The 26,925-nt window shown below is 35.8% G+C and overlaps 1 protein-coding gene across 6 annotated transcripts in view; it reads right to left on the reverse strand.

Annotated features, from left to right (window-relative positions):
• Positions 1-26,925, reverse strand: part of RYR2 (ryanodine receptor 2) — a 777,004-nt gene that overhangs the window by 426,269 nt on the left and 323,810 nt on the right. For 5 of the 6 annotated variants that reach the window (XM_082407541.1, XM_082407542.1, XM_082407543.1 and 2 more), the window contains exon 1: positions 813-10,427. In XM_082407541.1, the coding sequence (XP_082263667.1) occupies positions 813-974 (162 nt within the window). In that variant the 5' untranslated portion in view covers positions 975-10,427. Of the gene's footprint in view, positions 1-812; positions 10,428-26,925 lie in introns of those variants that run through there. The other variant, XM_082407544.1, reaches the window with a different exon arrangement.

Consider the following 26,925-nt stretch of genomic DNA (forward strand, 5'->3'; position numbering starts at 1 on the left):
ATATGTAAAAAAAAATCTGGATATAAATTTGGTTATATAACAAGATCTCAATTATATTAAAAAAATTTTAACAATAGCAAAGATTGAAAATTTTTAAAAAGTCCCCAACAGTTTTCTCTCATTGGTGTGATCATGAAGATTTTTTTCTTCTGTAATTTCCAAATGTTACAGAATGAATATGTAGTGTTTTTATAACTTAATAAAGCTTTTAAAAGAATGGAATACTTACATATTTTATTTTATACATATTTTATATATACATACACACACACACACACACACATATACATAAATGAGAATGAGTAAATTGTGCCTGAGAGGAACCCAGTGGGTAAGTGGATAACTGGGTGTAAGAGGAGCTGATACGGAAAAACAAAGAGAACAGCTAGTTAAGAAGGAAAAGAAGTTAGTGGAGAGTTGAAGGTGGGACTCGCAGGCAGTTTTTTATACTATTTTTCAGTAAGGATGCTTTAATTCTCTAACAAATAAACTGTTTGAAATAAAATCAGAAATGAGAACTATTTCTTACTTGACTCTTAACATCTCTCTCCTCCTAAACCTAGTCTTTCAAAAGTAAGATACGAAAAATAGAAGTTACATAATGATAGAACTGAAGGACCTTAAAGGTCCTCTAAGCTAACTGTCATCTTATAAGTGAGAAAACTAAGCAGGATATAAAGATATTAAAAAATACATACAACCAAGCTTGTTAAAGCCATCAGTGAAATGGGATTACCAAATATTTCCTGACCACATATGCACAAACGGATCAGCATGACCACAGGGGAGCTGCAGTCTACACGTGTACTCACCATGCCGCTGTAGGAATGGCGCAGCAATATGGCATGTCCGTAGAGGAGCGTTCGGTGGCCACCCCCTTGAGCGGTCTGCATAGAGCAGAGAAAGGGTCGACAAGGAAAAAAAGAAAAAAGAGTAAATTTAACTAAGTCCATAAAATGCTCTCTTGTTCTCATGGAAAAGTTTAATGGGAAAAAATAAGAGCTATTGCAGATAAGCAAAGTGCTGTGGAAAGAATGCTTAAATTGGGACAAAGCTACCAAGAAAACCTTCCCCTGTGTGTGGGGGGCTAGCAGTTGATCTAGTTCTTAAAGAATGAACTCGAGTTCAGTAAATACCATAATTTGTAATTTTTGATTCCCAGTTATTTGTTGTCTGTATTTCCCATTACACTGTGGTCTGCGTCGAGCAGAGGCTACGGTACTTTGGGCACCGTGGTATACCAGATTCCTTGCAAAATGCCCGGCACATAGTAAGGACTAAATAAATACTTCTTCAGTGAATGAGTATTCTTAAAACACAAAATTCATCAAATCATCTTCAGGCTTAAAAACCTTTCTTATCTTCCAATTGTTTATAGAAAAAGAGTCCAAATTCCTTTATATGAGATAGAGGAATGCTTCTCAAATTCTAGCATGCTTACAAATCACCTGGAGAGCTTGTTAAAACACAGAACCCTGGGCCTACCCCCAAGATTCTGATCCAGTAGGTCTGGGGTAAATACAGAGATGTTTCATTTCAAAAATTTTCCAGATGACACAGGTGCTGTTGTTTCGGGGACACATAGAGGACTTTAGTACACACATAGAGGACTTTAGTCTCAGCCCTTTCTAGCCTCGCCCCCAAATCCCTTGTGCTCCAAACAGACACACTTTCCCTGCCCTGAGCTTTCTTACTGCTCTGTCTTAGAACACGATACTCCTTCCCTCTGTAGTCTTTTCTGCCTCCTCGACTGTTTTAAACTCAGGTTAAGGGCTCCCTCTTCTATGAAGCTACAACCTGAGCTAAATTGAGAAGCCAGATGGGTTCCCCGATCCAGGTGAGTAAAGGTGTCATAGGAAACAACTCCAGGGTATTAAGAAAGAGGAAGGGACCACGGGATTGCACTGCTGGGTCGCAGAGAAACTAAACAGGAGCCATAAAATTAGATCAGGGTAACATCATGGGAGGTACAGAACATTATGCCAAGGAGGCTGCCCTTTTTTCTGTAGGAAAAAGAGGTCTTTAAGGATGACTGTGATGTTATTGACTTATACATACTCTAAGAAGTACAGGAGAAATACTTTAATATTCATTATTATTATGCCTTTTTTACTAAAAATATATCCCCTTCCAATTGTTCCAATTTCTTAAAATAACTTTATTTACATGTTATGCTTAAAAGACTTCCAAATCATTTAAAAATAGGTATTAAAAGGTACTAAAATTATGAGAAAAAACTACCTTACAAAAAAGGAAAGTTACTTTTTCATCTCCAGAGTGAAAAAGGGAAAAATCTACTCTGCAAAATTATATTCCTCCTAAGAATGAGGCCCTGTTTAGAGAGTACTTTTATTTTCTATAATATATTTGATTTATTGTGACCAAGAACAATTTATTTACCTTGTCTGATTTGTACAGGTTTGGTAGGAGCTTACCTTTCCCTATCAGATATAAGTTCCAAAGCTACAAGATCCAGCTGAACTTTAATGACACTAGACAGTCATACCAACCAAAACAAGATGTTTTTAAATGAAGAACAAGCTTTAGATTTAACCAGAGTGCTGTTTTTTCTGTAAAGCTTTGCCTGTGCATTTCATGTGTTCATATGCACATATATACATAAATGTTGAAATTGGTTAAGAGGAGATATTTTAGTATCTGAATTTTCTTTCAAAGATTTTATATAGAGAGATTTTACACAGTTGTCTATTATGGATTTAACACTACAGATTTCCTCACTACTCAAATGCTAATTTGTGTCACGAATTTAGTTTTAATACAATTCCTGTAAAAGTATGCAAATAATCCACACTAAATTAACTTTGTTACTTAAGAGAGCACTGTTAACACAAGTGAATATTTCTGTCACATGGTCTGCAGTCCTTTTCCTCTAACTTGTCATTTTAAATAATACTATTGTGATTGGCTCTGATTCAGGACAAATAAAATGTATAATTTCCACTCTTGGGCAGGTTGGATAACTTATTCAACAAACATTTATCAAAAGAATTGTGTTTGTGGGATGCATCCAAAGACGTACCTTGGCTCTTTATTTGTGCTTTCTGATTTGGTCAATCAATCATATCAATTTTCTTGTTAAATTTGGCCTGGTCCTTGCTTTAATTTAAGTGAACAAATATTTATGGACTTCCTCTGATGTAGGGAACTACCGGTACTTTAAGAGAATGGTTACACCAAACACTGGCTTAGCCACTTCCAGGGTTACTCCTTCAAGACTCTACAGCACGCTGCCTTAAGGTGGACTGAGTAATCCCCCAGGGCAATTTCAATGAGAAAAAGTTCATCACTGCTGGGTAATAACATCACAAGCAGTAGTAATTCAGTACTCTGGAACAAGGGGTCCATTTCTCCTCCGGCCACCCAAACCAGAACCTTACAAGCTCACAGTGCTATAGCCATCATAACCTTTGGGAATCCAGTCAGGACCAACTAGATAGAACCAATCAAGCTAATGGACCAACAAGCTCAAGGCTAGCCCACCCCTCAAGATCGCAGTTTGGAAAAATACCTTGGTGTTTTCTGAAGTTAACATGTTCATTGTTCCTTGGACTCTAAAACACAGGCAAAGTAAGCAGTGCTTTCCATTGCACCAGTTAAGAGAAAAAGTAGAAAGTTAAATTTTATGTAACAAATAAACCTTGTGTTCACATTCATGTCATCTATACTTTAGTCCTACTGATTCTCCAGTAAACATTACACAAAAGAAACACTTTTTTCTATTCATTCAAAAGATATTTATCGGGTATCTTCAAATACTGTATCTGAGAGGTACACTATCTGATGTCAAGGGTATTATGCATAATAAGCTCACAGCTTGTTTTCCTCTGCCTTCAAAATGAGAGTTTTCTCTAATTATTCATTCACTCAACAATTATAAACTGAATCCCATGCGTTTCCCTTCCAAAGACTTGCACACTAACAGCAAAGAAAACAGAAGTTTAAGAACTAATTCTCTCTGCATTTCTTACCACCTCCAACTACATGTCAGATTATCAGGTCTTTTTAGTAAAAGTATTACCTGCAACTTACGTGTCCTTGACATACATTTCCGAGTGTGACTTGGGCCCTACCTGTTTCTGAAAATGCAACGGTCTGTCCATCACACCCCAGCTCTCTGCTGTGATTGCCTGAGCCTGTGGTATGGTTGGTGAGCTGTCAACAGCCCTCTATGGCCCCTGTGCAGATCCTGAAGTTGGCTTCTGCAAGACTACCGTAGTCTCCCATAGGTGAAGGGGGTTTACACTAAGGGGCTATTGTTCTTTCAGGGAAAAACAACACCAACCCAAAGTAACAACTACCATTTCCAAACTCCTCCCTCTAAATATTCTGGTGTCAGAGAGCCAAGAATAATTTAATAAAAGGTAAAATTGGACTTTCTGAAAATATCAGTTAAAAAAGTTCTTTCAGTTCTGTGCGTAGGTGTGGTCCCACGACCCCTGAGATGACTGACAGGGCTAATATTAAACGACAGTGTAAAAAAGTTGAACTGGTGAACTGTAAGTGGATAAAAAAAGTTCAGAGTACGTTCAGACAAAATCTAAGCAACAAAGCTGTATGTATTCTAAACAAACCACAGTTCAATTTTTCCACAGATTATTTTAATACCAATTTGGTATTATTAGGTATTCCTATGCCTTGAGCTTTCCAGGATCTTGGCCCAAAATGTGCAGTCAGGGTACCCATATCGTAAGCAGAAGCTCTGGTGGAAATACTTCTACATTTACATTTACTTAGAATAATATGCAGTCATAAGGTATCATTTATTAATCTGTTATCCTTCTCTGTGGGGAGGGGAAAATTGGACCATTGTAGCTACCTTTGAGATATCACTGTTACAAGCTTAAAATACAACAGCAGAAAAGTGTAGTACATAAAACCAGAATAGTAATGACTAAGATCAACTCAAGAGATTTAAACATGCATAAATGTTACTGGCTATGTGTTTCTGTTGTTTGGGGTTTTTTTCCTCCTCTGTGTTTAATGAAATATGTTTGTACCACATATTTGCTTATTAATGCATCTTTACTGTCATTGCTATTTAAAACCATTTAATTTACTAACCGTATAACATCTAAATATTATAAGGTTTTGTTTTACTAATCAATTTTTTCTGTACAAAAGTGCTATGCTAATCAACATAGGACATTTCTCATAATTCCAGGCCCTTATTATTCAGGAGGTTTTTTTTTAAAAAATAAATCAGACTCTACAGGAGAACTTCTCTATATCCCTTGATCATTATAACACACCATTTCAGAAGAAAAACAATGAAATCTTAAAAAGAGTTTACTGCTTAGGTAATACTAAGCTACACAACCAAAATTTAAAATGATAGACAACAACAAAAAGGAATTTGCCTTAGAGACCTTCTTTCATAGTGCTCAGATATTTAAGCAGAGAAGCTTTTAAGTTTACCTTCAAATACATATAGTGATACTTGGGTAATGAGTTGTTTCAGGGGGAAAAACAACAAAACAAATCTCTACGCGTAAGCCTCCACATCATCTGAAAGTGACTTTCCAACGCAAATGTGAACAGCACAAGACGGAGGAGGAGCACAGAATTGCTGGGCCTGGCATCTGGCCCACCTGAGGTCCCCGGCAGCAGGAGCCATGCAAACAGCCCTGCCATCTTCAACAGTGAATCATATAACAGGTTCAAAGGATGAGTATAATAATTAATGAGAAATCTGGCTTCAGCGCAAAATAAATACATTTGACAAATCCAGCTGACCACTGTCGAAGACAGCCACTTGGCATTAGATGGCTAACTTGTGAGGGTGTCTTTAACCAAAGGTCTCCAGAGGGAACAGACCAGGCCTAGGACAGGACTAACTGATCACTGCTCAGTGCCACCAGCAGAAATGACCACCTGCGACAAGGAAGCATCTGGCTGGTTCTAGGAGGTTCTAACGATGTGTGTCCAGGTCTGAAAGCCAAAGCAAGTCACGATTGAAAAGTGAAAAAGCTGAAGAAAATGTAGCATCCTTTTCCTTGTAATTGGTTTAAATTACTATAGTTTAATGCATAGGCCCTCGCTTAGTCAAATTCTAACCTTTCCAGATGATCCAATGCAGGTATGAAAATAAGTCATTGGGTTTCTGGCCTTGCGGTTAAAAGAAGTCAGAGCTTAATTAAATTACTTCAGGTACACCACCTGGTTTAAACCAAATGGACATCATTTTTCTATTTGCATTAATTTTTATATAAATCTGCTCTCATGAAAGAGCTTGAGGTACATGCTTCAGGAACTAAGCCATTTACCGTTCTCCAAGGAACCATAGAAATGGCATAGACAAAGGATTTGAATAGAAGTGAGATGATAAAATGAGTACAGTAAATGCAGATTTAGCAAGCAAAACTGCTAATTTTTAAAAAATCAAACCCAATTTCATTATTTATTTATTTAGCCTCGCCGCGCAGCATGTAGTATCTTAGTTCCCCTACCAGGGATCGAACCTGTGCCCCCTGTGCCCCCCTGCAGAGTCTTAACCACTGGACCGCCAGGGAAGTCCCCTTCATTATTTATTAATATTTGCAAAGAGAGAACATACTCGTGTTTTCTGCGGTTGATAACATTTCCCCAACCAAATCCCTTGTTTCGTGATCTGCCTCATTGAGCAGTTCGTGTCCTCGCTTCCCAAGGTAATAACAATAGTTTCCACTGAAAAATAATGGCTGGAATCATTTGAAATTTTGGAAAATGTTTTGGGTCCTTGTTGATAGGGACTTCAAATAAGTGTTCTGCTCTGTCACCCTATCCAAACTGTCAAATTCTCAATGTTAACGAATAGGTCCATGTGTCGGTGCAACGCTCCTGGTTCAGAGTTTTGTCAAATATGAATGTAACTCCACAGAAAATGAATCCTTTGCTTCCTTTTCTTCTAAGCAACCTTTTAAATCTATATCCAGAATTTTGATTTCACACTTTTCAGAGTTTATATCTTTTGAAATGATATTCTTTTGAAATTTTTAAATATATTAAGCCTTCATTACCTGAACACAATTTCTCTACACAATTTTCCTCAGTTATTAGGATAAAAATTAAATTTCATGAATGTTACATGAGAAATGTAGCAGGTATATAAAAATGAAACAAAACATTTCTACTTTTTGTCTCAAATAATGACATTCTGCTGTTCCTCTCCTTTCCCTACATGTGTCCTTCAATGACATGAAGATGGATTTTACTCTTCTCTTTTAGTTTGTCTCTCTTAAAACCTTTTTGTTTTTCTAATTTGATTGAGGAATAAAAAGAAGTCGAATTATTTTCACATCTCCTGGAGTAAGTAGTTCACTAGGAGCTTCTTGGTGCCTCTTCTAATTTTCCAGTGTATGAATTTCCTATTGTATTCGTGCAACAGTGCATAAACACAAAACAGCCAATATAATCCCCACAGTGAAAACTCTAGATGGAGAACGACAGAAAAAAATCTGTTTCAATGGGAGAAATTCCTAATGTTGGCTAAGTAAGACTTAGTATGTCACAATAGGATCCAAAGATGTCAAATGTCAATAAATGTAAACATGGGATGCATTTACTGAAATTTAAAAGTTTTGATTTAATTTTTAAAAACTTTAAAATGTGAAGAAAAGTGCCATGAATTCAAAAATTAAACATGAGTAACCAAACAAAAAACATACAAAGTATTACATATACAGCAGATGATCCAATGCCTTACCTTCATCATGAATTTCTGTAGGGGCATAAGGAAAAGAGAGAAAATATTAAATATACATTATTTCAAAGACATTTTAAAAGATCTTATTTTTAGACTCCACCGTTCTAAATGGAGTTACATGAACAATAAACAAAAAAACATTCACTGTGTTGTCATAACAAAACTTAATATCAACTACATGCTAGAGAAAAGGTGTAGCAAGCAAAACTCTTTTTTAGAATGCTTTTACATTAGTTCTTTCTTTTCTGTGAAAACATGCTACTTGACTTTAATGCGTGATTCAATTTACAGCATATTTAAGCACCCAAAAACAGGTATAATCTTAAAATTATACTCTGACAATGCTTTAAAAATTTTTTCATCTCATCTGTTGCATAAAAATGCAGTAATATAAACAGCAACCCAACTAACTTAAGTAAAAATAGTGGATTAGAAACAGGTACGGTAGACCATCCATTAATATGCTGTGATGAGCTGCCCATATTTCATGCAAAAATGACAAAAGCAATTCCTTAGATACTACATATTGTGATATGTGAATTTCAAAGAAAAACCACAAAACTTTTCTCTTTTTCTCTTGACTCAGCCACTTCTCATGATTTACATTATAACAGCTTTTTTTCTCCTACAAAACATAATATGCACATATCTAACATAATATGTACATATCGATATATTCCTTCCTTTTTCTTTAGACCCATACAGTTTCTTTGACTTCTTACTCCTGGGAGAGGTAAACAGATGAAAAAGAGCAAAGAAGGAAAAATGATATTATGTTTCCAAACTTAGGGCTAAATTTAGTTGTCAGGTACATGTAAAGTCCTACAGAAGAAAAAATACACACATCCACATTAGTTTGAAAGAAAACAGCAAGGGAAAGTTTTCTAACATAGATGTTAAATACCACACTTGTGTCCCTGAAACATACATACATAGTAATATGTGTCTATTACTAACTGGCAATTCTATTATGATTGATTTTTTTCATTTTCAATATTATAATGTTAAGGAAAAACTGTAAAGAACCGTTTCATCCTCAGCTTAGAAAATACAGGCTGTGTAGTTACATTTTTGTAGCTAATATCCGTGGTAAGTGATATCAAGGAAATTTACTCCATGTTGATACTGACCCATCACACGCCTGCCTACCTGTGATCACTAGTGAAGCAGATATCACTGAGGAATTAGGGAAAATCATTTCAGCCTTAATTCAAAGAAAAACAAAAATCCAAAATTTTGCTACAGAAAATGGTTTATAATAGACACTTTCTTCATGAGATTTTTGGGTTTTTAACTGATTTAGGTTTTAGAGATTTTTCTTTCAGAAATGTCTTCAGCCTGATTTTGTCAGTTACCTAGGTTGAACTACTTTAGAATTGTAGAAAACAGAAAAAAAAAAGTCATCTAGTTACTGAGGTCTGCTCTTCATAATTTTTAGTTGTGTGTGAATACAGGATGAGCAAGTCACAGAGAAGAGTACTCTGTATACAGGATAAAATAAAATGAATACTGTAAATTAGCAAAAACTAAGATGGCCATCTATAGAATGAAAAAGAAGAGCAGATGTAACAGACACACATTATTTTCAAAAGACAATCAGGAACATGAAAGATTATTTGTGGCATTACTGACATTAACTTTTTGTACAAATCATCTATTGGTCCATCTATTTGGCTTATTACATTAGAAGATACTGAAAAGGGATCATTCAAGGGCAAAGACGAAGTCAAAATACATTAATATATAAAGGAAAAATATATTATTTTAATCTCAACATAAACACTGCTTAAGTATGATAAAGAGCAACAGAAAGAGAACGAAAATTAAAATCCTTTACAAGTTGGTGATGTGATAGGAAGAGAAAAGAAACTCATGCATGAAGATAAATATTGAAACAGCCTCAATTTAGGTGTAAAGCATGATCATTTTTATGCTTACAATAAGTTTAATAAAGGAAATCAATTATTTAAGAGCTAAAATTTCATTAGACAAGATAGAGAGATGGATAATTATAAAGACAGAGTCCAGGCATGGTGCTTTCTGTCTTAGAAGAAATTTGGGCATGATAATCAATTGACACAGAAACACAAAAGTGGGAAATGTTAGTTCTTTAGGGCAAAACTGCAAGTGGCAGTAATTCAGTGTCCCAGGTTTAGTTTAAGTACTTCAGAATGGACAACTCAGACGAAGCTTCAAATGTGAGCAAGAGCTGGGGACGTAAGCACCACCCCCCCCCATTATGCTAGACTAACATGAAAACCAGGAAGAGAAACAGCAATCCTTATGTTCTAACTCAAACAAAGATGGCCCTGGGAATCTAATGGATGGTAAAAAGAAGTAGAATTCTTTGGTTTATAAGCATATGTCACTTGATCTAGTAGATCTGAAAGCCCTAAGGGATTTTCTTAGCATATGCAAATAATTATGAGTAGAAAAACAAATCAAATAGCAATACTTTAGTCTGAAAATTGTAATCAAACATCAGATATCAAGAGACTATATAATTATATTCCATCTGTTACTGGTACAAAGAAAGAAACAGAAATTGAGGTGATGTACAAACTTCCTCTACCATTATTTTGCCTTTCAGTTCAAACTTGGATTTTTTTCCACTGTTATTTCAGGTTTGTGAAATGACAACTGATTACAAAAATTAATTCCTCTATAAATGGACCTTTCTAAGAAGTTTTAAAAGAACCTTTGCTGAAATGTCTTCTTAAAAATTATATAGATAAGGAAATAGTAACAAAACAACAAAATAAACATTTTGGGGCTACTAAAAAAGACTTATCAAATAGAACAATCTGACAGACTAGGGCAAAATTTTGCCTCTGGAGTCCTAACATGAAGTTTCCACTGAGGCAGTGAAATGTCCTACTCTGCACACCAAATATCCATGAGATTTAAGCCTCTTTTGTCATCTTTTTTCTCCTTGTATCAAGATGCTAGGATTCTCCATAATCCTCCAGCTGGTCTTCTCTCCTTTGTGAGTGAGGATACGTGTGGTAAATTTCATTATGTTGAGAAAAGGAAAAAATATTTCACCACTAAAGACTTGGGTTTGTTGGTGGCTTTTTTAAAATTAACCATGCTACCCCAGAATTTTAGAGGGCAAAAGAAATTTAAGATTAACAATTCCAAGTTCCAAACATATATCAATATACACTATCTAATAGCATATGTGGGTATATCTTTGTGAAAAACCTCAACAATTTCTCTTATGATGAAGATATCCTATGTAAATGCTTAACTTTCTAGGACTTCCCCACTGAAAATACTCAAGACTGCACTGATTGACAGACATGTTGATGGTGGGCCCAGAAAGCATCTAAAAGAGGGTTCCGCCTTTAGCCAATGAAAAAGTAATTATACATATAATAATACAGCCCATGGCAATGCTCTTGCATTACTCATATTAATGACCATCACTGGCAGCTAGTTATATGTGCATGCTGGTATTTTTTTTTTTTAAGAATTCAGTATAATTTGGGGGCAGATTGGGAGCAACTGTTGTCTTTTTCAACCTATCAACAACTCTGTACAGATAGTGTCTAAATGGACTGTCTTTTCTCTCATGTGTAAGGGTCTGACATATACATGTATATATAATTATCCAGTTCTTCTTTAGAAGGGTAAAGGAAAATAAACAATTCTGATAAGCTACTATAAATCCTCATCTTTTATCTCTGTGACACATTTATAAATCACTGAGCTGCATGAATGCCTAAAACATGAAGTAGAAAAGCTACTGAGGGCTTTCTTCCTTTCCCACCTGTCTCTCAATCAAAAACCAACAAATTGATCTCGACGGAGAGTATGTGGATCATAATGACCTGAGGACCTATAAAGCCTGCCCTATACTCAGAGCACCACCTACCTAGAAAAAATTGTCTTTATCAGGATATAGAAGATTCTGTATATTTTTTTCAAAACCATTTCAAACATGATTGAATCTTGATAACATGAGAGCACTTCATAGACCCTCACATCATAGTAGCTGCACGAAAAAATGCATTATTAAAACTACTCTCAGTTAGAAACATTTGAAAGGATTTTGTATTTTAATAATTCCAACAGCATCAACATATGTTTTAATATGTATGAGACATCATTTGGTCTACAGACAATGCTTCATATACAACAATATGACAATGTTTTCCATCCCTTTATTGTCCCCAGCTCCATCCATGACTGCAATCCCAGGCCTCCGTGTTAGAAACCAATGCTAGAGGTTAGGGGGCTAAAGGGCTGAGGGTGGAGTAGATGGAAATAACAATTCATCACGTTTTAATCCAGAACTCACAAATGTTATTCTCTCTTGAAGTACGAAGAGCAGCATTTGATTACTCGGTGAGCTCTTGATTAAACACAAATGCCCAAAGGTGCTCAAAGAGACACTGGAAAACAGCTAGAGAGTGGAAGGAAGGGAGGAGGAGGGGGGGAGAGAGAGAGAGATTGACTGACGTGTGATGAAGTTTCCAGAATGATGCTATGAGAAAATTTATAAAGAAGCAAATCTAATTTTCAATATATTTAAGTTTTATAAGGCTTCTAAAAGTCTCAATCTGGGGTTGTCACCTGTGTTTTGTAGACAAGCAAATATAACGGGGTGTTGAAATAGGACACCTGTTTCAGAACAAGGTAATGGCAAATACTCTCATATTCCAAACCACACTGTGATACCACCCAGACAGGGACACCAAAGCAGGTGGCTGAAAATCCAACTGCTGCCCTAAGCTGGCCCCCAGCTCCAGTCTATCAGGAGAGGTTGGAGAGCAAAGAGGTGGTTTCTTAGAGAGAGGTGTTGGTTGGCTTGGAGTTCTGTTTCCCCAGAGCTTGCCCTCAGCTCAAGCCTAGAGAGGGTGGCTTCAGGGATACCTGTGTCCCAGCAGAGTAACGTTACAACTGGGAAGTGACCACACTGCCAAGAGCAAATGGGGGCCACACTAGATGGAGCCAGCCTGGGACTGTCTCCAATGCCACCAAGAGACCAGGGATGAGGAAGTAATCACCACTGATCAGCTAGAGGATGGGGCATGTGGATTCAGCAAGAGAACCCCAGCTCAGAGGTTTCCAGTGACGGAATCTCCACCAGTCACCTCCCAACTACCCAGAGAGAAAGCTGAAAACACCTGACCAGTCCGATGAATGACAGGTTCATCAAAGAAGACTTGCCTGCCAACTTTCCTCTTCTCCTTGCCAGGACATCCGGAGAGGGTCAGAAGCCACAGGCAATGCGCAGGGTGTGTGTGTGTGTGTGTGGTGTGCGGTGTGTGTGTGTGTGTGTGTGTGTGAATGCGCAGGCGTGTGTGTGTGTGTGTGTGTGTGTGTGTGTGTGTGTGTGTGGAAACTGGCAGAGGGCAGTGAGATGCAGATTCCTCCCTACCCCCCGCCCCCTCCAGGCTCCTGCCGAGAGAGGCCTGAGCTGTCCCAGACCCTTAACTAGAATTAACATCAAGCATGCTCCACTACACAGGACTGGGTATTTTAATTACTGAAATGAGACTTGTGTGACTTGAAATGGCTGGGGGCAGGCGGTGTTTCATTGTCTATGAGAAAACATAGAACCCATCCTAATTTAACCCAGGGCACACAGGAGAATGAGCCCCCAGAGAACAACAAATTCTACCTGTGACAGTAGACTTTCAAACTCCTTACGGCAAGCGCATAAGATTTGACCTACACGGGTCTTCAAAGAAAGAAACAGCTCAAGTCTAAAATTTACTGAGACCTATACATATAGTGATTATCAGTTACCTAGAGCAAATCCAGCTGGTTATTTTCACTACATGATATCTCAATGAAGGTACATTTCAGCATTGATATGTCTTATCATTAACATAACAGTAATATTTTAGAACCAGAAAGGGCTAGCCCAGATTCTAATCCTATAAACAAGGAGACGAATGCCCACAAATAGCTGACATAGCTTATGAAGTGAGTCACAGAGCTAAACTGCATTACTGTCAGCTCAATGATACCTCCAATACTTTCGCAGAACTAGAAAGTAATCTCTAAGGTAAAGCTTTGCAAATAAACGTACTAAGAATAAATTTTGAGATGAGAAATCCCTATGAAAATGAGAGGGAGAAAATCCACATAGCAAGGCACTTCAAAAAAGCAACCAAATACAGAGGAAAGAATGGGGATACTTCTAGACAGTGGTAGAAAGGGGGTTTATTCATTTAAATATTCTATTTCCAAAGGAATTAAAGTGGCTTGAGTGGTTGGCTCAAGAACTACTGATTTGGATACAGCACAGGAATACTGGAACGGAAGTGAAGGGATAAAAAGATGAGACAGGAACTTCTTTGAGGATGGCTAATCTTGGGGAAGGAGCACAAAATGGTGAAACACATGTTCTTAGAAACAGGTTTCCATTCCCAAGACAAGAATTCGGATCAGAATTTTAACTAGAGGCAGAGAAGAGAGGAAATTTCAAAAAGAAAGATAGCTTAGTTATGAAGAAACAGATGATGAATTAAAATTATTTCCAGAGTTATAACATAGAAGTAGTAGCTCTCAAAAATCCATACATGGGTGTCATCATCATGGAAATGGTGAATTTAATAAACAAAACGTTCCTTAAGTATAAAGGGCTGAAAGAAGTTTGGGAAACAGGGCAAGTGTTTGGGAAACACAAGTGAAAGGCTACTGAAAAGACAGTAAAAGTCTCAAGATGTTGCCTCAGGGGAACTGCATCCCAGAATCAGGGAAAATAATGAAAGTAAAATGAAGCCATCAGGTAATCCAGTATTTGCTGATTCATCATATTAAGTCACAGGGCAAATAAGAACAAAACAACACAACAGTGAAGGGCCTCACTGTTTTGCACACTTGGGGGAAAAAGTGGATCGGGGACATCAATGCTGGTGAAACTCTAATTTCCATTCAGAATTACAAGGAGTTCAGAATTGGAAGGATCTTTTTCCCTTTCCCTCTGTCCCGCTCCCTCCCTCCCTCCCTCTCTCTCAATAGTTGAAGAAACTGAGACCAAGAATAGTAACTTAATTTGGCCACATCACACACTTTGTCACACTGTTGGTCTCCAAATTAGCCTCCAGAATCCTGCAACTGTTAACTTTCTTCATGATATTTTCTCATTCACCTTCTTTTTAAGATTGTATGAATATGTATAAAGGCTTTTTCTATAGCACATGGAAAAATGTGAGAGCTAAGCAGTAGGATTCTAAGATTAAACAGTCAAGATTTTTCAGTAAAAGATACACAATATTAATAATAAAAGCCTTCTCATTGACCAGAAGCCTATCATAACGATAAAGCCGATAACATAGAGACTACAATGTTCCAGGGATAGAGAATATTTTAATAGATTCCATTTCAGGAGAAGAAAACTAGAAACTTATAAAGGTTCTAACTGGAGACTGGTAAAATATGTGTTGATTACAACAGAGCAGTTATTTTGAATACTCAGTACCAGCCACACTAGGAAGCAAAACAAAGATTAGAGGCAACAGCAAACATGCACCCGTTTATATCACAATCTCTTTGTAAATACGTGGAAACACACACCCATTTTTTCACATCAACTTTCTGTGGAACGAAAAAGCCAAAATAGTAACAGGCAAACAAATAAGTAGCTAGCAAGGTTTTAATTACTGTCATTTAAATAAATTGAAATGTGGTCCCTGCACCAAAACCTACTTCCAATTCTGAAGGATACGAAACAGTATCCAAACTTTTAATTAATAACATTTAATCTCCTCAAACAAACAAACAAACGTTTTCAATTAATTTAGTAATCAGAACTTCAAAAGGCATTAGGCTGAATATGTACCAGGTACATGAAATAACAATAATTTAATATATTCAAAAGCAAACGTGAACATTTACCTAATTCTCAAACCTACAGGCCTTTGATTTAGGAACCACTATTCTCCTCTAACTATAAAAATGTATTTAACGAAAAAGATCAGTTTAGAAATACAGCAATAATTTATAGAAATAACTATAAATCTCTGATGAAATAGAAGTAAAATTTCTCTTAGCCCAATCTTTCTAGCATTATATAAATGTTCACAGTATAACAAAAGGCATGCTTTGCCAAATAATTCTGAAGCTGCATCAGAATCCAAGTATTGTTTAAAATGTAGTTATTAATGAATGCATGTTAGTCTCATAACCATTATATGACTCTTTAAAAATTAAGTGAATATAATTATATCCAAAGCGTAAAACAGAACAAATAAAAAGCCATATGTCAACAACGACTGCCTCTACAAGGCCCTAAGATTCCTAGCAAATCAATCAGAATTTAAAAATCTCAACACTGAGGGATATACTCTCTCTCTAAGGTAAGTTTCCATAACCAACCTCCCTTCTTTAGCACATATGATTGGGGATCAGTGAAACTTGAGGTTTGCTTCAGACTCTTCACGCATTTACGTTTACTTGCAATTTTTTTTTCTTTAGAAAATTCATTAATCAGGTCCAAAGCTCATGCTACTTCGCCATAACTAAGAATCTCCACTCCTTAGTAAACAAGCTTCAAGAAGGAAATGTGCATAAGATGCATATACATTGTGATTACTTTTTAAATGCTATAAAGTGATATAAAAATATCAACCTAAATATACAGGTGGGATTGTTTTGAAGGCCCAGGGAGATTCAATAGATTCAACAGATTACTTACAACAGAGCATTTTGGCTTCATCAATAATTTATTTAGTCTTCAGAAAAATCTCTTCTAAGCCTACCCTCAACCTCTGAATTTACAAACACATTGTTACTTAAGAAAGAACACTTTACTGAATGGAAAGCCCTGGTTTTCACTGTAAGTTTTCAAGATATTTAGCTGTTATCCAAAGCTCAAGTCCTCATTTTAAGCATGAACCTATTAAAGTGATGAATCTATTTCTTTAGATCCTGGGGCAGAGAAACAATTTAGTCAAGTCCAGTATAATATAATTATCATTCACTTTTCTACCTTTAAAAGGACAAATTCTTATATTTATTCTCTTCCATGAAAAATAACTTAAGGAAATGTGAAATGATTTCCCTTTCATGTTTATCAGGAAACCAGGATGTGCCATGCTTTTTCAATGATTAACAAAGACATTCTATTATCCCATCATTATTTTCACATCAAAATGTTAAACATACACACACACACACATTTGCATCAGTGCAAAGATAAAGTGTTGTGGGATTTTCCTAGAAGAAAGAGAAATTGTAATCAAGAATCATAGTTCCTAGAATTAGTAACAGAAGCTCTTTAATGATCTATATTACAAAAGTGAAACTTTTTTAAGCAGCAAGAATTAGCAATAATATAACAGACTCAGTATCCAAATACCCAAAGAAAGGCTTAGCAACAGCATGTGCTGGGGGTGAATTTTCAGCTAAACATAGAAGACAAGACAAATGGTCAACAGAGTTAAAAGACTGATAAAGTACAATAAAGTTGTAATTATGCATAAGCGATGTAGAGCAATTTCATGACACGTCTCTTATGAATGTTAACAAGAATTATTTAATTAAATGCCTGCAAACAGTGGAGAATGATTTATATGAAGCTAATCAAGGAAGGGAAATACAAAGCTCACAATGAACTTGACCAATTTTATAATTTAAACAGTTACCAAATCCATAAAGCATATAAGACAAATGAGTACTTATTCCAATAATTTTTTATCCAAGTATGTGGGATTTTTAAAAAACATACTGATTCCATTAATTTAGAGAAAATAAATATTTTACCATCTGTAGGAAACTGCATTAAAAATTTAAGACCAACAAATGAGCAACCTTATTTTCAAATAAAAACACAATTTCCATTAAGGAAAATAGTCATTTAAATAGCAACTTGACTAAGCAGAGAGGACAGAAGTTAAGAACATAATACAAAAGTAATTAATTATAAATTATATCATATGAAAGGTGGAACATTCACATGACATCTCCATTTTTGTATTCATATTTTAATCAATATGTACATTTAATTAGTATATTTTAATAATTTTAAACATATTTAATTAATATAGAAGTTATAAATTAGGGCACAAAACATGAACTATTCCATACCTATAAAAATGAGTTTGGTTGCTTCTTTCAAGTTGCTTATTTTACTGTTTAAGGTAAAGAATGTTATTATTATTAAATCTATAGGTCATATAAGTAAGAAGTTACTATGTGCCAGGCTTGGAGCTGAACACTTTACATGTAATCTTATTGACTGCATTTTATACATGAGGAAACAAATGACATATAAATGTGTTACACACTTTCCTCAACAACAACAACAAAGTTGTTGGAAAAAAAGGATGGAGCTTGATCTTGAAATTGGGTCTTTAACTTCAAATCCCCACTCTCGTAAGCTCTACTATGTATGCCAAAACCAAGATACATCATCTTTTTTCTTTTGTTTCAGATTTTTAGTCTCTATTTAATTTGGAATTATTCACCAGCCTATTTCTTACGGTAAGTGCCACCTAATACAATGTGTTAACGTCAAGATAAGAGAATGTAAAATGAACCTAGAGATTCTTATGATATCGAACATGTTATTTAGTTTCAGTTATTCAAACTGCATGTCTGGTTTTTCACATAGATAAATTTCTAGATAACTACGACACAACAATAAAACATCCAACATAAAGTTTTTAATATCAAGGCATAACATAAGAAAAGTAATTGAAATATTTAATACATACATTACCCTGCTAAGGTTTTTAAAATAATAAATTAGAGAAAAGTGAAAAACAAAATCTACTCTACCCTATAAGTAATTCTCCACCACACATGTTGTTTATTATTAAGATTAGGGGGTAAAACTTGAAAAATTTGCACACTGTGTTCCAGGATTCAAAATATAATGAAGTCGTTTCAATTTTCTAAAAGTAAAACTATGATTTGGAGGGCCCACATTTTTAATAAATACAAATTCAGAAAAATATATAAATCATGAGTATATAGCTTCACAAAATTGTACTAGCAAATAAACAAACCCATGTAATCATCACCCAGATCTAAAAACAGGACAGAACCTACAACCTAGAAGCTGCCTTCATGCTCTCTCCAAACTTAACTATTATTCTATCACCATTAATTACTTTTCTAATTTGGAAATACAGACTATGTTCTCTTTTTATCTACTTCCTTTAGCTGACATTAGGTTTGTAAGATTCCTCACATTGTCGCATGTAGCAGTAATTAATTCATTTTCCCTGCTTATCATATTCCATGGTATGAATATGTCACAATTTATTTATCCATTCAACAGTTGAACATTTGGGTTGTTTCCTGCTTAGGGCTATTACAAGTAATTCTACGGTGAATATTCTTGTATATATCTTTTGGTGAATATAGGAATATATATCTATTGGGTATATACCAGGAGTGGAATTCCTTGGTCATGGATTTATAAATATTTAGCTATAGTAGATACTGCCAAAGAGATTTCTAAAGCAGTGGTATACATTTAACTGTCATCAGGAGTGTATGAGTTTCACTTGATTCACATCTTGCCAATACTTCTAGTCTTTTAAATTTTAGATCTTCTGGTGGGTGTGTAGTAATACCTCATCACAGTTTTCATCTGCATTTCTCTGAAGCCTACTATGATGAAGCATTTTTCCGTATGCTTTGGATATTTTGAATATATCTGCTGTTAAGAAGTATTTGTTCAAGTCTTTTACCCATTTTTTACTATTAGGTTGTCTATTTTTGTTCGTACTGATTTCCCAGAATTGTTTATATTTTTCAAGTATTCTCTCCCAGTCTGTGTCCTGTCTTTTCCATCTCTTAATGGTAACTCTGATGACAGACATTCTTAGTTTTGGTACAATTTCTCCATCTTTTCCTTCATTGCTGGTGCTTTTTGTCCTGAAAAGATCCTTCTACATTATTTTTGAGAAAATTTATTATCTTAACTCTTACCTGAGACCTCAGTCTGTTTGGTATTGGTTTTCTGGGTATATGGTGATAGGGAGGGAATTCAGATTCATTTTCCCCCTCATTTAGCTGTTCAGTTGACCTTGAACCATTTACAAAAAGATAATTCTTGCCTCCACTGTACTGCATTGCCACCTCTGTCATAAATCAAGTTACTAACATGTGGAGTTATCTATGAACTCTCTTCTATTTTGGCCTATTTTTCTATGCCTGTGCTAATACCACACTATCCTAACCACTGTTCCATCAGAATAAGTTTTGATATCTGGTAGCCAAAGGCCCCAACTTTGTTCTTTTCTTCAATATTATATTTGTTAATATTGACCCTCTCTATTTCCTATAATCAGAATAGACATAAATTTTCATGCACACAAAAAGAAAACCTGCTGCGATTTTGATTGAGATTGCATTGATCAACAGATCAATTTGGAGAGAGCTGCCATCTTTATAATACTCAGCCTTCCAACACTGTATATCCCTCTTTTTTTTAGGTCAACCTTTAATTTCCTTCAAAATCCTTTTCAATTTTCTATGGAAAGGTTTATATATCTTTCATTAGAATTATTCCTAGGTACATGATGTTGTATTATACCAATATAAGTAGACTCACTTAGAAATTTTTATTTTATGTTTGTTTTTTGCTAATATATAGAAATGTAACTGACAATTTATACTGAGTTCTAACTTTACTAAATTCACTTTTTAATTCTAATAGTGCCCACCTTCGCCCCTTTAACATTACACTAAAATAATTCAATATTTCACTGGTTTTCCATTTTACAGATAGCATCTATCAGATTAAAGAGTTCCCTACATTACAAATTTACAATAAATGATTTATTTTTTAAATGTTTTAAAAGTATCAATTAAAGTATGTAATCTTTCCCTTTATGTCTTTTAATATGGAGAAAGACATTAATCACTTTCATGAACACATTAGCTTCTGCTGAATCCCACCTTAGTTATAATATGCTATTGATTTCGTACATCCATAAATTTGGTTTGCTAGTATTTTGTAGAGAATTTCTGCATCTATGACCTTGACGACTATTAGTGTACAACATTTTTTCTGGTAAGGCCTTTCTCATGGTTTAGGACCATGGTTATGTTGACATCATAAAATTAGTTGAGAAGGATTCTGCAAGAGGTTAAGATTGGTATTACTGCTTTCTCAAATGTTTGCTGGAATTGACCAGAGAAGCCATCTGGGCCTGTACTTCTTTGTGGTAATGCTTCTTTTTCTAATAGTCAGTACTTAATTTTTTAAAATATTTTAAAACTGAGATATAATTGACATATAACTTTATATTAGATGAATGATTTGATATTTCCATATATTGTGAAATGATCATTACAATAAGTCAAGTTAACATCCATAACCACAAGTACTTTCAATTATTTTTGTGATGAGAACTTTTAAGACCTACTATCTTAGCAACTTTCAAATATACAATACAGTGTTATTAACTACAATAATCATGCTGTATATTATATCCCCAGGGCTTATTAATTTCTTAACTGGAAGATTGTATCTTTTGACCACCTTCACCCATTTTGCCTCTCCTACACCCTGCCTCTGCAACCACCAATCTGTTCTCTGTAACTATGGGTTCAGTTTGTTTGTTTGTTTTTCAGATTCCACATAAAAGTGAAATTATATAGTATTTGTCTTCCTCTGTTTCACTTGTCTCACTTAGCATAATCCTTTCAAGGTCCATCCATGTTGTCAAAAATGGTAAGATTTATTCCTTTTTATGGCTGTATAATATTCCGTTGCATGTATATGCCACATTTATTTTTACCCATTCATCCACTGATATACACTTAGGTTGCTTCCACATCTTGGCTATTGAAAATAATGCTGCGATAAATATGGGGGGGCATATATCTTTCCAAGTTAGTGTTTTCATGTCCTTTGGATAAATAGCTGGAAGTGGAATTTCTGGATCATATGATAGTTCAATTTTAGTTTTTTGCGGACCCTCCATACCGCTTTCTGTAGTGGCTGCATGAATTTACATCCCCATCAACAGAGCACAAGGATTCTCTTCTCTCCACGTCCTTGTCAACACTTGTTATCTCTTGGATTTTTGATTATAGTCATACAAAAGGTGTACAATTATATTTCACTGAGGTTTTGATTTGCATTTCCCTGATGATTAGAGATCCTGAGCACCATTTTATGCACATTTTGGTCTCTATAAGTCTTTAGGAAAATATCTACTCAGATTCTCTGCCCATGTTTTAATCAGATTGTTTTTTTAGTGAGCTGTATGGGTTCTTTATATATTTTGGATATTAACCCCTTATCAGAGATGTAATTTTCTCCCATTCCATAGGTGGTCTTTCCATTTTGCTTATGATTTCCTTTGCTGTGTAAAAGCTTTTTAGTTTGATGTAGTCCCACTTGTTGATTTTTGCTTCTGTTGCCTTTGCTTTGGGTGTCAAATCCAAAAAATCTTCACCAAGACTGATGTCAAGGAGCTTACCTCCGATGTTTTCTTCCAAAAGTTTTATGGTTTCAGGTCATATGTTCAAGTCTTTAATCCATTTTGAGTTGATTTTTGTGTATGGTATAAGACAGTGGTCCATTTTCATTCTTTTACAAGTCGCTGTCCAGTTTTCTCAGCACCATATTTTGAAGAGACTGTCCTTTCCCATTGTATACGCTGGCACCTCTGTCATAAATCAATTGACCATCTATGCATGGGTTTATTTCTGGGCTCTCTGTTTTGTTCCACTGATCTATATGTCTTTTTTATGCAGACACCATACTGTTTTGATTACTATCTTATGAGCACAAAATATCTTTCCATTCATTTGTGTCTCATTCAATTTCTTTCACCAATGTCTTATAGTTCTCAGTGTAAAGGTCTTTCAGAGCCTTGGTTAAATTTATTCCTTGGTATTTTATTATTTTTGATGCAATTGTAAATGGCATTGTTTCTTTAATTTCTCTTTCTGCTAGTTTGCTATTAGCATAGAGAAATGCAACAAATTTTTGTATATTGATATTCTTATCCTGCACAGTTACTGAATTTGTTTATTAGTTCCAACAGTTTTTTGTTTCTTGGTGTTTTTTTTGGTGGTTTTCTATATATTACATCACATTATCTGCAAGGAGTAACAGTTCTACTTCTTTCTTCCCAATTTGATACCTTTTATTGCTTTTTCTTGGCTAATTGCTCTGGTTACCACTTCCAATACTATGTTAAATAGATGTGGAAAGAATGGGCGTCCTGTCTTGTTCCTGATCTTAGAGGAAAAGCTTTCAGCTTTGTACTGTTGAGTATAATGTTAGCTGTGGGCCTGTCACATATGGCCTTTATTAAGTTGAGGTATGCTCCCTCTACACCCACTTTGTGGAGAGTTTTTCAATCATAAATGGATGTTGAATTCTGTCAAATGCTCTTTCTGCATCTGTTGATCTGCATCTGTTGAGATGGTCATGATTTTTACCCTTCGTTTTGTAACGGGGTGCATCACATTGACTGATTTGTGGATGATAAACCATCCTTGCATCCCTGGAATAAATCCCTATTGATCACAGTATTGATCCTTTTAATGTATTGTTGAATTCAGCTTCCTAGTATTTTGTTGAGAATTTTCTGATCTATATTCATTAGGGATATTGGCCTATAATTTTCTTTTCTTGTCGTATTCTTGTCTGGTTTTGGTTTCAGGGTAATGCTGGCCTTGGTGAATATGTTTAGGAGTGTCCCTCCTCTTCTATTTTTTGGAAGAGTTTGAGAATAATTGGTATTAATTCCCCTTTAAATGTTTGGTAGAATTCATCACTGATGCCATCTTGTTCTTAAACGACATGAGACCACAAAGTCCTTTCTGCCATCAGTTTGGGAAAAAAACTCACCATAAATTTAATTAAGCAAATGAAGTCACCAAATAAATTCAATAATTCACTGAATTATACTTTAGCTCAATTTCCTGTCTTTATTCTGATTTTTGTATTGATCAGACAGAATATTTTTTTGAATTTGTCAAATAATGTCAAACAATGATGCAGACTTACACAATACAGGAAACTTGGCAATCTCCCACACTATTACATTCAACTTAAGGAAAATATTTAGAATTTTCACTTGGAAGTTTCAATTTTTTCTTTTAAAATTTAAACAGGGTAATAGAGGACTAAGATCTACTGCTTCCTAAATTATTCCTCTTTTAGAATAGGAAAAGCTCCTGCAGTACTATTTAAATTGCTTTCTGAATTTGTCCAAATCCTTTGGAACATACACACACTTTCAAAACTACCAATACTTCCATTTTCAAGCACATAATAATATTAAAATGGCTTGCACATAAAGTTTAATGCTAACAAACTCAAGTGGATTGGTGCTAAGCAAATAATATAGTATGCTCTTCACGTAGGCTCTTGCCAGAATTACTAAGTTCAATTAAATACCACAAGTAAATTCATTAGGGAAAATAAATATTTAAGAAGAGTATGAACAATCAGTGAGGGGAAAAAAGAACAGAAATAAGGTAGAACTAGCCCAATTAAAATTTAAAACGTTCCTAAAATACAGTGATTAAATCAGTGCTGTTTCGCACAGTAAAAGACAGACATGTGTATAGACAGAATATTTAGCTTAGAATAACCCATCTGGGAATGTACAAACTTATCGTATGACAAAAAAAAGACATCACAATAAATAAGGAAGGGAATCATCGGTTATGAATAATGATGGGAGTTTTTCTTAGCCATTGGGGAAAAGAAATCAAGTTAAACACACATCTTAAACTTTGGATGGATCTACTATGAATAATAATAAACTCCATATAATAATAAACTCAAATAAATTCCACGTCCATTTACTATAAAAAAGTAATGGGTGCAATGAGGGATACAATGATTTTAAAAATTCAGTGCAATCCCAATCAAAATACCAGCAAGTTATTTTGTAGATACTGAAAAACTAATTCTAAAGTTTATATGGGAAGCAAAAGACCCAGAAAAGCCAACACAACACTGAAGGAGAAGAATAAAGAGGACCAACAGTACCCAATGCCAAGACTTACTATAAAGCTACAGTAGTCAAGACAGTGTGGTACTAGTGAAAGAACAGCCAGATAGATCTATAGAAAAGAACAGCGCAGAAATGGACTCACACAAATAAAATCAATTGATCTTTGACTAAGGTGCAAGGTGATTCAGTGGAAAAATGAGAGTCTTTTCACCAAATGACGCTGGAACAACGGGACATCCACATGCTAAAAAAAAAAAGAGCTGGAAGGCGAAGAGCTCTCCTCTGAGCTTCTCGCACAGTTGGTTGAAGCCCTGCCTGCGGAACCACAATTTCCTCATCTTGCGCCTGCCTACCTGCCCGCCACCGCCCACAGGATGTGCCACGCAGTGCCTCCACCGATGCCAAGATCTGGGATCTAGAGTTAGAAAGACCTGTGTTGAAAACTCTTTAATCTAAACCATGTGGCTGACAGGCTCTTGGTGCTCCAGGCTGGTGTCAGGCCTGAGACTCTGAGGTGGGAGAGCCAAGTTCAGGACATTGGACCACCAGAGACCTCCCAGCCCCACATAATATCAATCGGCGAGAACTCTCCCAGAGATCTCCATCTCAATGCTAAGACCTAGCTACACACAACGGCCAGCCAGATCCAGGGATGAATGCACCATGCCAAACAACTAGCAAGACAGGAACACAACCCGACAGATTAGCAGAGAGGCTGCCTAAAATCATACTGAGTTCACAGACACCCCAAAACACACCACCAGACGCAGCCCTGCCCACCAGAAAGACAAGATCCAGCCCCACTCACCAGAACACAGGCACCAGTCCCCTCCACCAGGAAGCCTACATGACCCACGGGAACCAACCTTACCCACTGGGGCCAGACACCAAAAACAATAGGAACTATGAACCTGCAGCCTGCAAAAAGGAGACCCCAAACACAGTAAGTTAAGCAAAATGGGAAGATAGAGAAATATGCAGCAGATGAAGGAGCAAGGCAAAAACCCACTACCACAAACAAATGAACAGGAAATAGGCAGTCTACCTGAAAAACAATTCACAGTAATGATACTAAAGAAGATCCAGGGGGTTTCCCTGGTGGCGCAGTGGTTGAGAATCTGCCTGCCAATTCAGGGGACACGGGTTCGAGCCCTGGTCTGGGAAGATCCCACATGCGGCGGAGCAACTAGGCCCGTGAGCCACAATTACTGAGCCTGCGCGTCTGGAGCCTGTGCTCCGCAACGGGAGAGGCCGCCGCAGTGAGAGGCCCGCGCACCGCGATGAAGAGTGGCCCCCGCTTGCCGCAACTGGAGAAAGCCCTCACACAGAAACGAAGACCCAACACAGCCATAAATAAATAAATTAATTAATTTAAAAAAAAAAAAAAAAAAAAAGAAGATCCAAAATCTTGGAAATAGAATGGAGAAATAAAGAAACATTTAACAAGGACCTAGAAGAACTAAAGAACAAACAAACAATGATGAACAACACAATAAATGAAATCCCAATTTTTCTAGAAGGAATAGATAGCAGAATAACTGAGGCAGGAGAACGGATGAGTGACCTGGAAGAACAATAGTGGAAATAACTACCGCAGAGCAGAATAAAGAAAAAAGAATGAAAAGAATTGAGGACAGTCTCAGAGACCTCTAGTACATTAAACGCACCAACATTCAAAGTATAGGGGTCCAAGAAGAAGAGGAAAAACAAGGGTTTGAGAAAATATGTGAAGAGATTATAGTGGAAAACTTCCCTAAAATGGGAAAGGAAATATTCAATCTTAAGTCCAGGAAGCACAGAGAATCCCATACAGGATAAATCCAACGAGAAACACGCCAAGACAAATATTAATCAAACTACAAAAATTAAATACAAAGAAAAAATATTAAAAGCTACACGGGAAAAGCAACAATTAACATACAAGGGAATCCCCATAAGGTTAACAGCTGATCTTTCAGCAGAAACTCTGCAAGCCAGAAGTGAATGGCAGGACATATTTAAAGTGATGAAAGAGAAAAACCTACAACCAAGATTACTCTAGCTAGCAAGGATCTCATTCAGAATCGATGGAGAAATTAAAACCTTTACAGACAAGCAAAGGTTAAGAGAATTGAGCTCCACCAAACCAGCTTCACAACAAATGCTAAAGGAACTTCTCTAGGCAGGAAACACAAGAGAAGGAAAAGACCTACATAACAAACCCAAAACAATTAAGAAAATGGTCATAGGAACATACATATCCATAATTACCTTAAATGTAAATGTATTAAACGCTCCAACCAAAAGACACAGACTGGCTGAATGGATACAAAAACAAGACCC

The sequence above is a fragment of the Balaenoptera borealis genome (assembly GCF_965194805.1).
Source record: "Balaenoptera borealis genome assembly, chromosome: 10".
Classification (NCBI taxonomy): domain Eukaryota; kingdom Metazoa; phylum Chordata; class Mammalia; order Artiodactyla; family Balaenopteridae; genus Balaenoptera; species Balaenoptera borealis.